Source organism: Tachypleus tridentatus, chromosome 13, assembly GCF_004210375.1.
Source record: "Tachypleus tridentatus isolate NWPU-2018 chromosome 13, ASM421037v1, whole genome shotgun sequence".
NCBI lineage: Eukaryota > Metazoa > Arthropoda > Merostomata > Xiphosura > Limulidae > Tachypleus > Tachypleus tridentatus.
This window is the reverse complement of record NC_134837.1, coordinates 176,484,574-176,498,890: the sequence shown is the minus strand read 5'-3', so window position 1 is coordinate 176,498,890 and position 14,317 is coordinate 176,484,574. Positions and strand designations below refer to the sequence as shown.

General features: G+C 35.0%; 1 protein-coding gene across 1 annotated transcript in view; it reads left to right on the top strand.

The window, feature by feature from the left end:
* LOC143236384 (epithelial sodium channel subunit gamma-like) overlaps window positions 1-14,317 on the top strand; it is an 83,346-nt gene that overhangs the window by 41,613 nt on the left and 27,416 nt on the right. Inside the window, exons 3-4 of the mRNA XM_076474649.1 lie at window positions 12,271-12,334; window positions 13,456-13,586. Coding sequence (XP_076330764.1) covers window positions 12,271-12,334; window positions 13,456-13,586 — 195 coding nt within the window. The remainder of the gene's footprint in view (window positions 1-12,270; window positions 12,335-13,455; window positions 13,587-14,317) is intronic.

Below are 14,317 nucleotides of genomic sequence, written 5' to 3'. Positions count from 1 at the left end.
AACATGTTCGCCCTTTCATCCATGGGGACGTTATATTGTGACGGTCAATTCCACTATTCATTGGTAAAGAGTAGCCCAAGAGTTGGCGGTGGGTGGTGATGACTAGCTGCCTTCCCTCTAGTCTTACACTGCTAAATTAGGGACGGCTAGTGCAGATAGCCCTCGAGTAGCTTTGCGCGAAATAAAAAAAAACAAATTAGCTGCCTTCCCTATGGTGAAAAGGTCGAAAACTGGTTGTTTTTTATCTGGAGAGTAAATATTGTTTTCTTTCTAACTTTATTATCAAACTATAAAAGTTAAGTGAAACTAATGTTCTCTTCAATTATTTCACTTATATGCTGGGGCTATGAAGTTTGTATTAACTCGAGACTTGCAAGGAAAGGCTGTTTAGTTTTCTTGTAGTGACTTATAAAATCAATTACGAGTAATTCATTATCATGATATACACATAACTTTAACATCTTACTGTGTAGGAAAGTAATTACGGTTATTAAACAAACTAATATATGCACATTACAACTTTTTCTCTTAATTACATGTAAGATGAAGTTCTAGCAACCAGAAATTACTTATTACTCAGGACCGTTACATATACCACATTAATATAATATATATTTGTAATAGTATTATAATATAATGTGCATGTACGTGGTAACAATTGCATAACATACAAGAAAAGTCCTGCACGTGTGATTTCGCTTCACTTGGCGGCCAGATGACAGTGAACTCAGTATGATAAGATGGCTATTGTAATCTATATCAATAAATACGTGTTGTGGGCGTTAAGATTTATTTTGATTATTGTGTGTGTAATTTCATATATTTGGTTTCACATTGCACCATTTACTCAACGTTATCTACAATATTCCACTAAATTAGGCGTGTACGAGGAAGATGAAGAGAATTAGCTTTTCCAGCAATCACAATCTGCAGCTCTGAAGGTAAATATAAGTTATCTCTGGATGTCTTCCTTCTGCTGTAAGAGTTCTCACTCCTGCTTTTGTTGGGCTCGGATGACGTCCTCATATGAGTTTGTTTTTGTTTGATTTTTATAGCTTCGCGCAAAGCTGCACGATGGCTATCTGCGCTAGCCGTTTCTAACTTAACAGTGTAAGACAAGAGGAAAGACAACTAGTTAACACCACCCACCACCAACTCTTGGGCTTCTCTTTTACCAATGAATAGTGGGATTGACCGTACATTATAACGCTCCCTCGGCTGAAAGGGCGAGAATATTTGGTGTGACGGGGATTCGAAACCGCGACCCTCGGATTATGAGTCGAGCGCCTTAACCATCCGGCCATGTCGGGCCTTTCATATGAGTAACCCCAACTTCACTGAATAAGCTAAAACTGAAATCGTGAGAAATTTCAGAATATATAACGTAATTTGTTAAAGTATTAGCCCGGCGAGTAGAATCATGAATTCCAACCCTTTGTATCGCTGAAATCCAAGGTTCGATTGCTTTTGGTGGGCAGACTGCTGGTGTCCCGTTATGCAATTTTACACTAATAAAATGAGTAACGTTCTGTTGCGGTTATAACTTCTATTTCTTCAGAAAAGTTCGAACTTTACAGGACAATGCGCTGTACTGAACTTTTCTGTGGTTAAAACATTTTATAAAGGGGCTTGACATGGCCAGGTGGGTTAAGGCGTGCGACTCGTAATCCGAAGGTCGCGGGTTCGAATCCGCAAACATGCTCGCCCTTTTAGCCGTTGGGGCTTTACAATGTGACGGTCAATCCCACTATTCGTTGGTAAAAGAGTAGCCCAAGAGTTGGCGGTGGGTGGTGATGACTAGCTGCCTTCCCTGTACTCTATCACTTGAAGATTAGGGGCAAGCACAGATAAATAATTCTCGAGTAACTTCGAGAGAGATGAAACAAACAAACAAAGCAGAAGGATAAGTTACACGACAAATTTCTAAAAGTAATAAAAAATATGATGATATTATTAGTGATTTAGCTTATAAAGGTTTTATATCGGTTGGTTCTTACTGGGATAATGTGTATGTTTTATCAAAAATCTATAAGAACAGATGTCCTAAATAAACCAACAGTTCCAAACTGAGGTACCTATGACCAGAAAATGGCAGGTTTTTCAAATTTTCTTGAAACATTTAAATACGAATACGTGTTAAATTCGCATAGGAATACGTATTTAATGATACTGTTTATTATAAAACATATAACGATGCTATGGGATCAAAAGTGACTAACACCCTGACACCTCGTCTCGCAAATTTGTTTTTATGTCACCACGTACTGTACTGTACTGTGAGTTTTAAGCCTGTCAAATACCATAGATATGGTGAAATCTTTATTATCTCTAACGTAAAACAACAAATCTGTTTATTTTTAAAATATGTAGACAAACCTCATAGATATCATTTTTATTATTACTTGTATATAACGTTAAAATAATAAATAAATAACACGCAGCGTTAAAATAGATACACGATTAAAAACATTTCAAAAATGTGGGTTCTACATGTTTCGACGCGAAAAACGTGTAGAGTCCATATTTTAGAAATGTTTTAATTATGTATCGGTTTTAACGTTTGTGATATCTGTTCTATGTTTAAACCTTATAGTTGTATTTAATCTATAAGCAAAGAACAGAATATTTTCAAAATGTTTTTCTGAACTTAGATATTAATAAGTCTAGATATCACCTAGAAGTTCTTGTCGTTTTGAATTAAACACACAGCTATTGAAGAAGCTATCTGTGCTCTGCCCACCACGGTTATTGAAACCCGGTTTTTAACGTTGTGAATCCGCAGACGTACTAGTGAGCCACTGGAGGCCGTAGAAGTAGGAACAGGTCATAAACTAGTGTAAACAGGATTGTATAGTCATGTTGATAGTTTCATACTTATTAATTACAAGAATAATTTGACTAATGTTGTGTTATAAAGCGTATCATGTTGCCATACGTTTTATCATTTTTCTGAGGAAATAGAAAGTATAAAAAATATTTTGTTAAAAATGATTTTAATCTTTTATTGCCCCAATGATTCAACAGTAAGTCTGAGAGCTTATAACACTAAAAATCGGATTTTGATACCCGCAGCACGGAAAGCACAGATCGTCAGTTGTTTTGTTTTTAATTTCGCGCAAAGCTACACGACAGCTATCTGCGCTAGCTATCCCTAATTTAGCAGTGTAAAACTAGAGGGTAGGCAATTAGTCATCACCACCCACCGCCAATTCTTGGGCTACTCTTTTACCAACGAATAGTGAGATTGACCGTAACTTTATAACGCCACACGGCTGAAAGGGCAAGCATGTTTGGTGTGACAGAGATTCGAACCCGCGACCCTTGGATTAAGAGTCGAATGCCTTAAGCACCTGACCATGCCGAGCCTCGTCACTTGTTTAGCTTTGCGCTTTTCCATAAACAAACATCTTTCATTAACCAGCAGTATTTTAAAACGTTTTCAAGTTAAGTGTACACTCTTCTTAAGGGATCTTTTGATGGCACCCCGCTAGTACAGCGGTATGTCTCCGGAGTTACAACGCTAAAATCAGGGGTTCGATTCCCCTCGGTAGGCTACGCAGATAGCCCGATGTGGCTTTGCTATAAGAAAAACACAAACACACGTGTATTGATGTGTCTAAACTGACATTTTATTTGAACAAAATAAAACAGTATCCCATATTGATAGGATATGGACATTTAATGTCAGTTTCCATTTATAATGAGAAATAAAATAATCTTGGAATTAAATAAATCAAAATTTTAATGCGTATAGTCTTAAAATAACCATTAAGGATTACGAATATTTTTTCAATATAAAGGACAGAATTGATAAACTTCAACACTTGTGTGTCCGTTATGAATAGGTTTTTTCTCGATGTGGACGAGATTATGTGAGATAAACCACGCGACGTTTGGACGCTTTTCAGAGCTTCTTATGAAGGCGTTTCTCAATTCTAATACTTGTCTACTAGTAGTTCTTCAAACATCTAGGTCAATAATGTGATGAAAATTCTCAAAAACTCAACTTTACCATAATATGTACTTCCAACAACAAACTAGATACCAGAATGAAAGAAATTCTGGCGATTAACAAACTAAAACTTGAGTCGAATTCATTAACAATGTTTATATTAATTTCGTGAAATGTTTCTCCAGGCACCAGCTAACATCTAAATTACTTCATTTAATTAGATTATTTATTATTCATGTGTGATAACCTTGACGGAACATATGCATAACATTTTTATTTAATGTATTATTCAATTATTTTTAATTCTAAGAAATTAATTATGAAAATGACAATTTTATACGACCAAAGTTTGTATCACTCCTTCATATAAACAGTTCGATTTACTTACCTTCATTTGCTATTTATCATAGTCTCCACACTGTTTAGTATACTTAGGTTAATTAACTTTAGAAGTTTTAGAAAGAGTCATCAAAGATATGATAATATAAATTTGTGGCTATTTTGCATAGAGTATCAGAATATAGAGATTGATATGAATCGTAAAAGACTTACATGAAATACTGAGTATAATATCAAAAAACAAGTTTTGGATTTCGTTTTGAGTACACTGTATACCTATCGTAATAAGAGAAGTTTAACATTGCAAGTCAATATTATTTGTCGTGTGAAAATCAAGCAGTATCAAGCGCGGTGTTAAAACAACGGTTGGATTACCCTCGTTTTAAAAACATATTTTCTCAAAACTTATTGTAATATCAGTATAAGTTATATATTACACAAATTAGATGAGATTTTTAGTTCAGTGTTCTTTCAATACAATAAATGTAACGTATGTGATTTTAAAAAAACAAAATACATTACGAACAAAACGTTGATTGAATCTCCCAACAAACTATGTAAACAAATATATTGTACACGAATAACACACTATCTATCGCCTTTTAGAATTTCAAGTACAAGCAACATGAAGTGAACGTAATATCAGAACTTCAAGTTTCAAAATCGATATAATTATCAATGAAAACTTGGTAGTGAAACTAAAGAAGAGTGTATAATAACTTGTCAACAACACGACATTGCTAGATTAAGTACTGTAAAAATTTTCGGACAGTAACATGGATTTTTAGGCCTAACTTGGACATGATGTGATTGAGATGATATTTATATTAGCTAAGTGTTTTCTAACAACTGTTCAATTGATGAGGTATAATTTTTCATCAATTTTATCATATCACAACACATCAAAAATAGTGTAAGAATTATTATTTGATCACTAAACCTTGCCTTCTTAACGAACGAGTAAATCACCCACAGTGTCAACGGGTAAAAAGACAATATTAGTTGTCTTTGGTAGTAGCCAATTACATTGGCCTCAATGTATAAGTTATGTATCCTAACAAAAACAAAATAAAATTGACACATATGAGGTTGCGTTGAGCCTTTCGTCTAAAGATAAAATTTAATTTCAATAACTTTTTAATAAAAGCTATTTCTTGCACTGAGACATAAACAAATAGAAAGTTTGTGAAAGATAATCTTTGTCAAATGTGACGAATTGAATAAACATATTATTAAATAAGTTAATTGTAAGATTATTATTCTAAGGAACCTCGTCCACATGAAGTAAGTATAATGTTAAAACTATGTACATTTAACTATATTCTGTGAGGTATGTAAATCATGTTATGAATTATGCATAATACTGAAAACCTTGATGAATTGGAATAAAATAAAAAAGCTTTAAAGCTTTATAGAAAAAGAAGAAAAAAGGGAAATATGCTATAAGTATCACTTAAAACATGAGAAATTCATTTTTATCACGAGATCCATTGAAATTAAAATAACGAATGTTTGACGGCAAGAAATTTTTCAAAAGCTGTTTTATTTTAGAAGCTTGCAGTGTTGAAAGTTGAAATATTTGACATTCGCGCCGCTATCCACCTGAACGAGTCCCACAATTTCAGCTGTGTGTGCTTTATAAGATTATCAGTTAGTTCCTTCATTAAGTTTTACACCAGAAAAAAGTTCTTGTGACAGAGAGTGCTGCTGGTTGGCTGTCTTCCTCTAGTCCAGGGGTGTGCAACAGGCGGCCCGCGGGCCACAACCCGGCCCGCCAAGCCATTTAGTGTGGCCCTAGTTGTTGTAATCTAACCATGTGGCCTGATCTGTAATCCAACGCAAATGGAATATTTTTAAAAGCATCGATCCTACGGGATTCCCAGGCTTCGACTCGACAAACTTCTAAAATTATCTTTGCTAGAGAGGAGCAGGCCGAATTCGATTGGTCGGCCTCCTTAGGGCATGAATAGGTGACGTGCACTAGCACTATTGTCTACGACTCAACGTCATGTCCTGAACCTCGCCTTCGCCCCCTGGCGACAATTTTCCCTAACCTCTGCTGTCCGTCATTCATTATTGGTGAAACTTTTATTACCTTTTACAGTTACTACAAGAGATTGAAGGTAAATTGATTATTATTTAGCATATTGTTGTGACTTTACTGAATTTATTAAAATTTTTGCTTTCAGATGCATCTGATTCTATGTACAGTGTGACCTCGTTATTCGCGGGGTTACGTTCTTTACCCTCCGCGAATAGCGAAAACCGCGAATATTGGATGCAGTTTTAAAACGTATATGTATGCGATTATATACTATATGAAATGCTTCCCAAACACTAATGATACTTATACTCATTGATGCAGTAATAATGTAGCAATATTGCATACTGTTATGTATTTCACTAAATTGTACCGTGCGTTACCGGGCTGTGCTTTGCCGTTTGCGTTGTTGGGAAGCTGAGGCAGTCAGCCAATAGCAGTCAATCTTGTTTGGTGAAGACGACAATTGATAAAACGGCTTGATTGAGTAGATACAACAGAAATCTCCTCGAAAGCCCTTTCAGTCTCTGTGACCTACAAAACGCAGTTCGCGCATAACCCGCGAATATGCGGGGCCGCGAATGGCGAACCGCGAATAGGCGAGGTCACACTGTATTTTGCTATTCTCAATTAATTTAAGTACTGGAAGGCTATGATCAGGATGCCAATTTAGAAACATGTGTTTCTGTCCATAAGAGGTTCCATGTGTAAATAAATTCTATGTTTTCTTCTACTTTGCTATTTTCGTGAGAATAATTTTTGTTTTGATTTCAGGGCTAGTAAAATGTCAGCAGTTAAGAAACGAAAATTGATGATGAGGGAAGGTTATTCAACAGTGAATGGTGCACAAAATATCTTGTTGTCCCACATAATCAAGGTGTTGTCTGCCTCGTCTGTCAAACTACAATTGCAGTCATGAAAGAGTACAATATTAAGCGACATTACGCAACTAAGCACTCCTCCCAGTTTGATGAAATTGTTGGTCAGGCACGAAAGGACAAAATTGAACATTTAAAACATCCATTGAAAAGCAACAAGGTGTTTTTACCACTTTCAAGAAAATTCAGAACTGGTGATAAAACTGAGTTTTAAGCTTTGTGAATGTATGGCAGAAAAGGGAAAGCCTTTCAGTGATGGAGAATTTATTAAAATTGTTTAACAATATTCACAGAATATGCATGTCCAGAGAAAAAATATTTGGTGGAGCAAACTAGCCTTTCCCGCTTTACTGTCTCACGCAGGACAAAAGATCTTTCAGAGGACATCAAAGAAACTTTGAAAAGAGATTGAATTCGTGTGAAGCTTTCAGTCTGGCTTTGGATGAAAGCACTGATATCAATGACACATCCCAACTTGTCATTTTCATCAGAGCTGTTACTGCAGGCTTTGATGTTTTCGAAGAGGTTTTTAGATATGGCAAGCCTTTCCTCCACAACCACAGGACAGGATATTTGCGAACAAGTGCTTAAGGTTGTAGAAAAGTTTGAACTGAATCCTTATAAATTATGTGGTGTTACAACAGATGGTGCTCCTTCCATGACAGGTAGGACAAATGGATTCACCAAGAAATTTCTAACTGCAATTGGAGCACAAGACGTAGTTGTAAGCCATTGCATTATTCACCAAGAGAGCTTGTGCACCAAAGTTCTGGATTTTGCAGAAGTCATGAAAAATGTCGTCCAATGCGTAAATTATATTCGAACACGAGGATTAAATCATGGACAATTTAAAACTTTTTTAGATGAGCTGGACAGTGAGTATTCAGATGTTTTGTACTTCTCTGCTGTACGTTGGCTTAGTAGAGCTGCTACTTTGAAGAGATTCTGGAATCTGCGAGAGGAGATTAAGTTTTTCATGGAGAGCAAACGTCAGAATGTGGACTTCTTGAGCAATGAGAACTGGCTGAATGACTTAGCATTCCTCACAGACATTACACAGCATCTGTCTGATTTAAACTTAAAACTACAAGGGAAAAGTCAACTTGTGAATAAGTTGTTTGAGCATATTTGTGCTTTTGAGAAGAAATTGGAACTTTTCCAGGTTCAGTTGAGAAGAGCCATATTGACCCATTTTACATGTCTTGCAACCAGGAAACTGGAATTTCCTAATCTGGATTGCACCAAATATGGAACCAGTGTACAAAAGCTGCGTGATGAGTTTGCAAACAGATTTCCAGATTTCAGACAAACTGAAATTAGATTGAAATTGTTCGCTCAACCTTTTGATTTGGCAGTGGAAGACAGTCCTGATGATTGCCAAATGGAACTCATTGAACTGCAGGCTGACATGGACACTAAAAGGAAATTCTCTGAAAACAGTTTGCTAGACTTTTACAAACTATGTGTACGTGAAAAGTTTCCCAATTTGTCCCGTCATGCACAAAGAATTGCCTCCCTTTTTGGTAGCACCTACTGCTGTGAGCAATTTTTCTCCAAAATGAAGCTCATCAAAACCAAATGTAGAAGTCAGCTGACTGATGAACATTTGACCAGTCAGTTAAGAGTGGCAACCACTTCTGTCAAAGCTGATATTGACAAGCTCTAAATTTCAAGTGTCGCACTAAAATGATCACTCATGCAAAAATATAAAATATTATTGCTTGCATTTTGAAATTTTTTAATTTATTGTGCATGTACACGAATAAGCTTGTTTTTTAAGTGGCCCCGCTTGATTGATGAAGTTGGTTACATGGCCCACCGACGAAAAATGTTGCACACCCCTGCTCTAGTCGATAGTTTAACGTTATAAATGGCTGTACTTGAACCCAAGGAGGCTTTGGCCTTGCCGTTTGATTTGAGTGCATTTTCAAGACACCATTCGCACTGAAGATACCAATATCAAAATATCAAATATTTAAATATCGCAATTTTGAACAAAGTGTTATGATAACGTGTTTGAGAGATACATATTGCAAGTGTTTTTAAATCAAAATTAATTTGAATGAGCTTGCCTATTTTTTAGAAGTCTAGCATTATCAGGTGGCCAAGACTCTCAACTCGTAATCTGAGAGTCGTGGTTTTGAATCCAATTTCTGAACATGCTTCCTCTATCAACTGCTGGGACGGTATAATGTGACGACCATTTTTACTATTCGTTGGTAAAAACGTAGCCCACGAGTTATACTGGGTTATACTTGCACGAAATTCAAAACAAATCAAACTATTCTTCAAGACCAGAATGAAAAAAACAGTAAATAAGATTCTATATTTAGCTCTTAAATTCGCGTTCAGTACATAATATGGTAAAAGCACTAAAAACAAAAATAAATTAACTGGTTTTTATAGATCAAGATAGCAGACGACAAAAGTTTGGGAGTTAAGTAAGGAAAATTTGTTTCAGGATATAGAAATATGGTCGCCAGAGAGACAATTATTCATTCCTTTTGTATAAATATTATGTAGAGCTGGACTTGAAGGTATATTTTAAAACTGGATTTATTTCGTCGTGATTATGCTTAAGATTTAAACATTGACGGATTGATATAAACGTATTCTTCTTCAGATATCTTACAGTAAACTAGTTCTCTTTTTTTTAGAGAGTTATTCCGTATCCTTATTTATATACAAGTTTCTTTTAGTGGTTGTGCGAAAAGCTTCTAACACACCGGTTTCATATAATTTTTTGCAAGAGTAATAGACACATTATGTATTTTTACCTTCTAGTTTTATAAATGAATATTTATTATTTGAAGATGTTATTGCCCATTGAAATAGTGTTTGTAAAACCACAAGCCTGCAATGGAAACTTCTGTTTCGCAGCAAACCTGTGCTACATTTAAGTATCACACAAGAAGTGTAAAAAAACAAAATGCTAACAAAAGATTATTTTGTTTTTTTTACAATACAATGGCACAGCGGTATGTCTGCAAAACTATACTTCTAGAAAGCGGGTTTTGATACCTGTGGTGGACAGAGCACAGATAGCCTTTTGTGTAGCTTTGAGAAAGGTTGATGCATAAGAACTATTCCAAATAAGCAAATTAGTGACCACAAATTCTGCAAGGTTGCAGTTTCATTTTTTATGAGGAAATTTTCTGAGATTACATATCGTTGGTCCATTTTTTAAATTTCATTTTAAAGTCGATATAATAATAAACGGATTCTAGACTTCTACAAACTGTTTACTATAACTCCAGACTCCTGCAAACTATTTTTACAACTCAGTGAAAAAGAGTGCCTAATAATTTTTGTAACAGAAAGGTACGAGTTATGATGAACTACATAAAAACATATTGGGATACAAAAAGCATTCCGATTTAAAGTTGCTACTTGAAGTGAATCAATAATTTAGTTTGTAATATTAAAAAAAAAAAACATTTCAACATATATTTTACACTCCCCTTGAAGTATAGTTCGGTTACATTTTCTCATCAATTGTTTGACCTCCGAACAGTTAATATTTCAGTTTTAAAACGCCTTTAGTGCTATTAGAAAGTAAGAAAAAAAAAATGTTAGCCCTCTGGGTAGATCAGCGATAAGTTTGAAGGCACAAAGCCGACAGAACATTATTTAACTTAGAGCCTAAACAAAGCAATAAAATTATCTTAGAGTTAAATTTACCTCTCATTCAGGTTTATAATTGATTATCTAAATAATTGATAAAAATAGAGCGAAAGTAAGATCAATTTATTTTCCTGAAACCTACCGTGCAAGAAAAGTTTCACACTGAAATATTCTATGGAGACTAGCTGGTTTATTTTGAAGCAATTAAATATATATCATTTTTGATTGCACATATCAAACCGATTAGTTAGTTTGTTTGTTTTTTGAATTTCGCACAAAGCTACTCGAGGGCTATCTGTGCTACCCGTCCCTAATTTAGCAGTGTAAGACTAGAGGTAACTAGTCATTACCACCCACCGCCAACTCTTGGGCTACTCTTTTACCAACGAATAGTGGGATTGACCGTAACATTATAATGCCTCCACGGCTGAAAGGGCGAGCATGTTTGGCGCGACGGGGATACGAACCCGCGACCCTCGCATTACGAGTCGCACGCCTTAAAACGCTTGGCCATGCCGGGCCCTCAAACCGATTAGAGTTTAACTACCGTATTTTCCGGTTAATAAGCCGAGGCCAATTTTCAGCTCTGAAAATGAGGGTTTTTGCTTATTACCGCCCAATAAGCCGAAGCCATTTTTAAGAAGTGACAAGTTTCTTCAAAATGATTTCTTAGTCTCGTTTCAGCGTCAGCATGCATGTTGTGTGTGATCATTGGCGTTCTGTAGTAAAGCAGAACGTGTCGTATTGAGACAGAGATGAAATCAATGTCATTCGTTATTGGCTCCACTCACTGTAATTAGGTAACCAATGAAATTCCAGAAACAACGTTTCACTGTAGTCTTAACGTGCTTTGCTGATGGGACAAAATTACCGCCTATGGTAATTTTCAAAATAAAAACATTTGCTAAGAAGAAGAAGTTTTCGAAAGGAGTGATCGGCCAATAAGCCGACCCCCAAAAATCAGGTCCAAAATTTAGGGCCAGAAATTCGGCTTATTAGGCGGAAAATACGGTATCTCCAGTTATAAACTTATGGTGTCATTTAATCAGAGTATGCGTGAGTCGTCGTTGTATAACATTTTGGACACGTAAAAGTGGAATTTTAAGTAAAATTTAAAATAGTTACTTCCTGGAAAATAAAATATTGTACGAAACATATTACTTAAGATAGATAAAATGTCATAACAATGTTTTTCAAAGTAACTACAAGTTTTTCAAGACCTAGTTTCGTATTAACTACTTAGAAATTTCATGTCACTTAGCTTTCACTAAGAAGTTTCATCTAAAATGTAAACATTTATAAATTGCAATCTGAAAATCCAAAAATAAATAAAGACAGAAAAAATATTTTTGAAACTGTAATGTATTTCACTGTATCAAAACGAACGCAAGTAATACATTCATTAACATAATGTGAATTTCTTTCTGATTTCTTAGGTACAACATTTCCTCTTTGTGTCTGAAAGGAAAAGAATGCAACCATCCTGAAGAAGATGATTTGGTGAGGATCTATAACTTTGGTTTTGTTTTATCAAATTATAGACTGTTTTCCTCGGTTAAATTACGCTTTTTTATGTGCATTATAAACTAGTGAAATTAATTCTTCTGTTCTTAATCTATTCTTTAGAAATTTTAAGACGAAATTCAGTAAAGTGTTTTAACAAGATTAGCTTTAGTGTGGGATAATGTTACATTTTGTCTTTCCATAATATTGGGAGCTTCAATTTCTATAATCCAAACTTTTAAATTCATTTCTTAATAATATTTGAATATTCTGCAGTTTTCGGAAACTTGAATTTTAATTGTCACATTACTAGATAAATTTTGGAAACTTAAATAATTAGATCGTCTGATTATCTAAACACCATGAGTAATGTTTTAAAAAAGCGTACTTCAGTCCTTCTTACTACATGGCTAGGTTGTTAAGGCGCTCGACTCGTAACTTGAGAATCGTGGATTCGAATTCTCGTCACACCAAACATGCTTGCCCTTTCAGTCGTGTGGGCGTTAGAATGTGACGGTGAATCCCATTATTCATTGATAAAAGAGAAGCCCAAGAGTTGGTGGTGGATGGTAATAACTAGCTGCCTTCCCTCTAGTCTTACACTGCTAAATTAGGAACAGCTAGCGCGGATAGCCCTCGTGTAGCTTTGCGCGAAATTTAAAACAAAACAAAATCCTATTACGTTATTCACATGATTGTAAATTAGCAACCTGCTAACGAGGTTGCATTCTCTGATTCTCTTCTATCTGTTGGAAAATACGTGGTCTGAAATGTATTGTGTGTCGTGAAATAAACTACAAACATATCACGATCCATGCTGTGTAAAACACAGTAATAAGAAATATAATTATTACTATTAGCCTCACAAATACAAAGCGTTATTTAGTAGACGCCAACACTTATGATCTGTGGGCTACCCCTTTGTAATTGTTGTGAATGATTAGTGCAAATTTTTATTGCTTTAGTCTTAAAATATTCAATCATTTGACGGTTTACATTCACTCGAATTGTAATTCAAATAAATCAAATAAAAACAAATTTCGACAATATTATTGAAATTTTTAATAATAAAAAAATACGAAGACGACTGAAGTAAGTGTGTGACAACAATGTTACAGGAGTGGAAGACTGTGTTAAACTGGAGCAGGTCCATGGACGAGAAACTGACCTACGATGAACGAATAAGCTTCGGATTTTCATCTGAATCAATGATCCATCACTGCTTTATGAAAGGATACGGGCTTTGCAAGTAAATGTTCTATATTTCTACCTATCTTTACCACAAAATTTTGTCATCAGATTTCTGTTTGTTTAAAGAAGCTAAAAATTATAGCATAACATCAATCACAGTCATCAGGCAGGCCGTATTACTGCCTATGTAAGGATGGTTCGGATTGTTCATCAAAATGGTATTTCAAATATCTCCTCAGTAAATAATCAGAACCTTACAATAGTATATACTGTTTCCTTGTATAACACGTATCTATGTAATGACTGAGTCACAAGTCCTGGTAATGTCTGTAAACATCATAGCAGAAGGTTTGAATCTCTTGTTCTTCTTTCTCCTGCTTCTTTTGTTACATGATAACTAAAAATCCATAACAATGGCGTTAACCAATTTCACTGAGGTGCCATAGTTTCAAAAGTAGTACCCGATTTTATAAGTTTTATTAATAACTAGCAGTAATTAAAAAAATCATATTCTAGCGTAAACATTACCCCTTGAGATTTGCTTTTTTACAGAAATTTTGTGTTTGGTGAAATGTTTCAGTACAGTTTGACACATGAATTACCAGCCAATGATAGATAAACAATAAATATTACAGTTGGAACTTCACTGTAATTAGAACGTGGTTGCAAATACAACCTTTCTATGCTTATTGAAACACTGCATTAAAGAACAAACAAACAAGACAGTAGGTGGATAACATGTGCAACGTTCCTACATAATAGCACAAGGAAGAATTAATGTATAGCAAT